This window comes from Aspergillus mulundensis (assembly GCF_003369625.1).
Source record: "Aspergillus mulundensis strain DSM 5745 chromosome Unknown scaffold_1, whole genome shotgun sequence".
NCBI classification, from domain to species: Eukaryota; Fungi; Ascomycota; class Eurotiomycetes; order Eurotiales; family Aspergillaceae; genus Aspergillus; species Aspergillus mulundensis.
Window position 1 is genome coordinate 769819 of NW_020797889.1, and position 6874 is coordinate 776692.

A 6874-nucleotide genomic window follows, 5' to 3' on the forward strand; every position below is an offset into this window, starting at 1 on the left:
TTTTTAAAAAGTATTATAAATTAAGCTTTTACCTAATTTTTAATACTTACCTTATTTAAAGGTAAGGTATTTTATACTGCCCTAGCAAGTAGCCCTTTAGCAAGTAAAAATATAATAATAAAAAGGTTACCTAGTAGCTATAAATAAGTTAGTAGTAATATTATAAATAAAAATTTTATAAATAAAAATTTTATAAATAAGAATATATATAAGCAAGAAGTAAAAAAAACTTTATATATATTAATAAATAAAAAACTTATAAGTATAAAAATAAAAATACTTACTAGTTACTATAGCAACATAATAATCTTATAAAAATATATTTTAATATTATAAATATATATTATTTAAGTGGGAAAAAAGCTAGTAAAAAAAGGTAGCTAGGTATTAAAAAAAACTTACTTAACTTAGCTAAGCCTAAACTAAATATTAAGACTGCGGTTAGTAGCAAGAGGCAGGATATTAAATAAATTAAAAGTAAAAATAATAATAAAAGTTATTTTATAATATATTTTTTTATAAAAAAATAAGACTTTAATTTTAAAATTTAACTATATATAAGTTAGCTATGCTTGTAAAATAAAATTTATAAAAATAAAGTTAGGATCTTATAAGGTAAAGTTAAAAGCTTATAAGTAGGTAATTAAGGCTTATGGGCAGGTAAAGTTAAGAGCTTATAAATAAGTAAAAATAAAAGCTTGTAAAAAGGCAAAAACAAGGCTTTATTTTTATAAAAATTTAAAGCTTATAAAATATGTTTTTTAAAGCTTGGGAGTTTATAAATCTTTTTTATAAGATATAAAAACTAAGCAAGTAAATACTAGTATAAAAAAATATATAAAATATATAAAGTACCTAGTAAAAAGTAAGTAAAGGCAGGAAATTTAAAGTATATAAGTATATATTATATTACTTAAGGTATTAAAAATTTTTACAAGCTATTTTAACTAATAAGCTAGTAAAAAAAAGGCTTGTAAAATATATTTACTTAATAAAAAAAATAAAAAGGGCTAATAAAAAGGTATATTTATAAAAAGTAAGTAGTTTATTTATAAAAAAAGTTATAAAAAAAGGGATTAAATAAAAGCTTTAGTATTAAGCTTATTTAAAAAAATATATAAAATAATAATATTTTAAAAATATTAAAGGTAACTATAACCCGCAAAAAAATAAAAATACTATAAATATTATTTTTTTATAAGAATTACAAGAAAATAAATAAGGTAAAGTTTAGTTAAAAAAAATAAAATATAAGTAATACTTTTATATAGGCTTAGGATATTAAAATAATTATAAACTTTAAATAAATATACTTATAAAAAATTAGTAATACTTATAAGCATGCTTATATTTTATATAAGATTTTAATATTATTAAAAAAAGGCTTTATAAAATAAAACCTAATATATTTAAAAAGGGTGTTAGTAAAGTTTAACCATATAAAAAAAAGGTATAAATAAAATATATTTTTTTTATTATATATAGTAAAATTTTTTTATAAAGGTTTTTTATATACCAGCAGGGATTTTTTAAGGGTATTTTATAAATTATATATTTTTATTTATTTACAAGGCCTTAAAAAACTAAGGCTATAAAAGGGGGGGGTAATTATAAGGTTTATTATATTATATATAATTTTTTTTATAAAACTTAAAAATATTTATAAATAACTTTACTTATAAATAGCTAAGTTAGCCTTAAGTATTAACTTAATATATATTAAAAATATTTAGCCTTTGCAAGGCTAAAGATTTAAACCTTAGTATTAATTTTAATATTTTTATTTTTTTTTAAAAATTTTTATTTATAAACCTTTTTTTTAAGTGTATTACACCCTATCACACTATTTGCAAATCCCTAAGGCCAAGGACCTTATATTATTTAACACACAGTGATTTTAAGAGCTGTACGTTCGGCCGCAACTTATAAACTCTGTTCTTAAGAGTCTAGGTGCACTAGGTATCTACGGAAGTAGGCAGTGAGAAGATGGGGGATGCACAGTTCTCTAATGTGTCTTGTGATGCCGGTACCCCAAAAAGTATAGGTACACTGACTCACCTGCAGGCACCCCGTGCCAAAATATTGAATCCGTAGGGTAACATGTTTCCTCTGCGCAGCCGTGGAAAGAGATAAGTAGATTCTCCAGATAGCTCAATGCGAGATAATCATTGCAATATGATTCCGAACCAACCGCCTCAAGTTATCTTCTGCTGGCGGAGTCATGGCCGAATGCCAAGACTTAGGGTTACCGCACCCGCAGATGCCTTTGCTTTTCTGAGAGATGTGCATACCTGGGTAATGAGAAGGTATTGAATTAGAGGGGACATTAGATTAGAATTCGACTGCCATTGCTGGGGTATATCTACAAAGTCAAAGCCTGCTCCCCTTTCCGAAATCTGTACAAATCCTACCTAGGTAATCACTCACTCTGTCTATTGAAGTCAGACCAGCCAGTCCGTCAGAAAGAACCCATCAATCTATCGGCATACTCTTATTATTGTTCATACAACCTTTGTGATGGCCCGCGGACCCAGTCCGTACATTAGCCCAAATCTCAACTCCATCACCACCATTACAGCACTCATCCTCACGCTCTTCCCACAATGTACCACCACAAAGGCCGTCTTTGCTCAGTTCATGGTTTGTGTCCTCTCCCCTCAACCCTTTACAACCTGTCTATGCACTCACCAGACTAGATGTCCAACACAGCAAACTACACCCCGCAAACCTGGACATCCGACATCCGCGCCGCAAAAGCCGCACACATCGACGCCTTCGCCCTGAACACCGGATTCGGACTGCAACATACAACCGACTCCCTATCCGACGCCTTCGCCGCAGCCGAATCGCTAGACTTCAAGCTCTTCTTCTCCTTCGACTACACCAATACAACCTACGGCAACAACGGCTACGGCCGCTGGCCGCAGAGCGAGATCACCAGGTTACTGAACGAGTATATCGTCCATGAAGCGTACTTCCGGACCCCGTATAAAGGATCTTCAAGGCCGCTGGTAAGCACATTCGAGGGCTTCGAGGCAACCGCCGACTGGGTGGGGATTAAGGAAGACGTCGATGAAGACATCGTCTTCATACCAGCCTGGACGTCCGTTGACCCCGTGTCAGCATCCAAAATCCGCAGCATTGACGGCCTGATGAGCTGGGATGCCTGGCCGGGCGGGACGAATGACATGAGTACCTCCGATGACGAGGCATACCGCGCTGTCCTTGACTCGTCTGGCAAAGACAAGCTGTACATCATGCCCGTGTCTCCGTGGCTGTACGCGAATCTGCCGGCGTTTGGCAAGAACGTGGTATCGCGGGGCGATGACCTGTGGTATGTGCGGTGGCAGCAGGTTCTCACCCTCGATCCAGCCCCGGACTTTGTGGGAATTATATCGTGGAATGACTATGGGCAGAGTCACTATGTTGGTCCGTTGCATGGTGAGATTGGCATGGGGATGTTGATGGATGCGGGGGCGCCGTTTGATTATGTTGCTGGTATGCCGCATGATGGGTGGAGGGCGCTACTGCCTTACCTTATTGAGCAGTATAAGGCCGGAAGCGAGGGGGAGAGGAAGAAGGTAGAGATTGAAGAGGAGCTGCTGAGTGTTTGGTACAGACTTAGTCCGGCGAAGGCTTGTGAGGATGGGGGGACGACGGGGAATACGGAGGAAAGTGACCAGATGATTCTTGGTCCGGGTGAGGTGTTGGAAGACAAGGTGTTCTATTCTGCGCTTTTGGAGGAGGGCGCGAATGTTAGCGTGGTCATTGGAGGGGAGAGTGGAGCTGCTGGGTGGACAAATACCCCCGAGAGCGGCAGAGGGGTGTACCATGGCTCCGTTGATATGGGGGACCGCGAGGGAGAGGTTGTGGTGATGCTGTCAAGGAATGGAGATATTTTCAGGGAGATGAGAGGGAAGAGCATAGAGCTCCAGGAGAACTGTCCACTAAACCAGACGAATTGGAATGCGTGGGTTGGGGTTGGGAATGCGACGGATAGGGCTTTGCAGGTGGGCAACGGGGTGGGAGGGACTCCCCAGCCGGGACAAAGTTGGCTGGGAATTCTGATTGTGGTGGGATTGCTAATTTGGGGCTGACCTTAGGTATGATTTGTTAAGATTGGTCCATGCTGGTCATGGTCTACCTACTGTTACGAGGGAAGTCCCTTGATATATATGCTTATCCATAATATAGAGACCTTCAATCAGACCGTTCCCTATACACTGGCATATCCGGCCTATAATCCGACTATCCAACACCGCCAAGTGTCCTTATGAAGCCGCTTACAACTTCTGCCCAGCAGTCCCCGGGATAATACTACCCACATTCCCAGAGCCCAACGCCGGAATCGCCGCATACGGCAGCGAAGATGGCGTCAGCGTCCCAGTCGGAACCGAGTTCGAGCTTCCACCAAGATCAACATCCTGAACAACCGCATACCCAGTGTAATCCGAGTCGGCAAAGAAGATCGCCCTGTCGGGACAGTTGTAGAACGCCGAAGACTGGATCAGCACCTGCGCGTCCATGCGGCAGTTCACGCCCGTGTCGATCAGGCTGTCCCAGTAGTTGTTGATGATGTGCACGGTCGCGAAGCGGATCAGGGGCGTCCGGCTGAACACGTTGTACCAGTAGTTGTTGGCGTAGGTGACGTGCAGGGCGCCGAGGTCTTCGTCTTCGTTGTTGTCGGAGTGTCCGATCAGGGAGCCTTTCCACTGCATAACTGTTAGTTACCAAGGAGGAAAGAGGGTAGGGGTGGCGTACGTGGTCGTGGAAGTAGGTGTTTGACACGGTAACCCACTCTGCGCCGTGGGAGATGTCAAGGAGACCGTCCAGGTCATCCTTGCCTCCGCTGAGGTCTCCGGAGAGATCGCAGTGGTCGACCCAGACGTTGGTGGAGGCGTCGATGCCAATGGCATCGCCGTTGTCGGCGTCGACCTTGCTGATCTTCAGGTTGCGCATGATGACGTTGCTGGTGCGGCGGATGTAGAAGCCGATGCCGGTGATGGCTGACAATATTGTTAGTAAATCACCTCTACTAAGCCATAGTTTTAAGGTAAAGGTGGGCATACAGCTCCCCGAAGCTCCGTAGATGGTCTTGTCCGCAGCAACGCGGATCTTCGCGCTGCCGGAGATGGACCCGGACACGATGATGGTCAGCGGCTCCTCGCTCTCGGCCGCCTCAGTGAGATCCGCGAGGTTGTTGACCGTCACGGTGCTACCAGCTGCACCACCGGTCGTGCCCCCGTTCTGGGTGCAGTATCCGATCGGGCAGGCTTCTGAGGCCTGGCGGCGGGTCAACTCGTGGGCCAGGTCCGCAGGGGTGGGAGTGGCAATGGCCGTAGCGGCCAGGAGAAAGAAAGCAGCGAGCTTCATATTGGCTGTTAGACAATGAGTAAGACAATGGAATTGCCAACAAGAGAGTGTCAGGCAGTGCGTTGTGCTTGATGGTAATCGTCAGTTTGTGGATGACGACCTGGCTTTTATAGACGAACCCTAAGTACCAATACCCACTGCTGTATACACAGACAGTCACCTGCAGTAATCAAATTGCCTGAAGAAATTTCCCCAGGCCAAGAAAATGCACCCCATGTTTCCCCTCGAATAGCGTGGCGACTAGCCCTGGAGCGTCGCGCCGTCTTCCCGATTCAGCACGGGAGGACCCGGTCAAGGGGCCGAGCGAGATGAACCCGTGTATGTGCCTCGACACTCATTGGAGCAAAAAGCATTTCCGCGCGTTTCGCGTATTGCGCTGATCTATCAGGTGCCTCACGAATGAACCCTTCGACGCCGGGTGGTTGTTCGCGAAACTAACAAGCTCAGGGACTGGAAAGGGGGACATTCTGTGGATGGAAATACTCTGGCATTAGCTCCTATTGGGCTAGAACATCCCATTTTGCGCGTAGTATGGTAGTGGTATAGGGGTCTTGAAGCTCGAAAAATCTCCGTCCTACAATGGCCCAGCGAGGATATCGAGTTCAAGTCCAGTCGGTTAATCACGATCGCTACCTAGTACAGGAACTTCGAAAGTGTTTTCTCAAAGGGATATGAGGTGCTCTCGGACTCGCCGGGCAGGTTTTATTCGAACCTGTATGCTTAGTGATATTGTAGGTGTGTTCTTAGAGAAAGTCTAGACCTATATTGTGGATTACAGTAGCAAAGGATGAGTGAAAATGGGAGTAGGGGAGGTAACTTGGTCCAGGCCCTCTTGATTAACTACTTGGTAGCAAGCTAGGCAAACGCAGACAGAGTGAAGTACTGTTTATGCCCGCGGCCCATATTGTTACTAAAATAGGCTTTGTTCTAGGGTGTCCATAATCACCAGATCTTTAATATCCAAGAATGTAGGGTAAGTGAACGAGAAGCCCTAAAACTCTGGCCCCATTCGCCCCCGACACCACCATAAACGATAATCTTGCTTTCTATTGAATAATTTGAAACAAAAGGCTGCTCTCTCCGCTCTTCAGTCTTTAACAGCACGTCCACCCTCCTTCTTGATGGAGCGTTATCGACTTCCAAGCTTGGGCGGGGTGTTTGTCACTTAGGTGTGGTTGTCAATGGATTGTCTCCAGCCTGTGCCAGGCAATATAAGAGCCCTATATTGCCCGATAACATATTTCACGGGCCCGAACCAAATAGTCAGATTTATCCTCTCACAGCAATACTGGTGCCAAGCTTAATATAATGCAGATGATGCTCTAGTCGCTGGGCAAATGCAGGACAATGGCTACCGTACTAGAGTAACTAATTTCTTACCATAGAGATATTTTATCTCTAATTTAAAAGGCTTCCAACAACCTTAGGTATAAAAATTCCTGCTTTTGACCACACTGTTTCCCTCTTGTGCCTTGGCGTGGGCGGGGGCATGTGACTTGGA

At 42.6% G+C, this 6874-nt stretch overlaps 2 protein-coding genes across 2 annotated transcripts; one reads left to right on the plus strand and one right to left on the minus strand.

Moving 5' to 3' along the window:
* Positions 1 to 2603: 2603 nt before the first annotated feature.
* On the plus strand, positions 2604 to 4097 carry DSM5745_01774 (glycoside hydrolase family 71 protein; the record flags this gene model as incomplete). The annotated part of the gene is made up of 2 exons (XM_026743790.1): positions 2604 to 2640; positions 2710 to 4097. 2 exons carry the CDS (start codon positions 2604 to 2606, stop codon positions 4095 to 4097), a joined length of 1425 nt encoding a protein of 474 aa, XP_026606953.1.
* Positions 4098 to 4283: 186 nt separating this feature from the next.
* On the minus strand, positions 4284 to 5373 carry DSM5745_01775 (pectate lyase family protein; the record flags this gene model as incomplete). Its single annotated transcript, XM_026743791.1, has 3 exons — positions 4284 to 4712; positions 4762 to 5006; positions 5070 to 5373. The coding sequence occupies 3 exons, from the start codon at positions 5371 to 5373 to the stop codon at positions 4284 to 4286; spliced, it is 978 nt and encodes a 325-aa protein (XP_026606954.1).
* Between the last annotated feature and the right edge of the window lie 1501 nt (positions 5374 to 6874).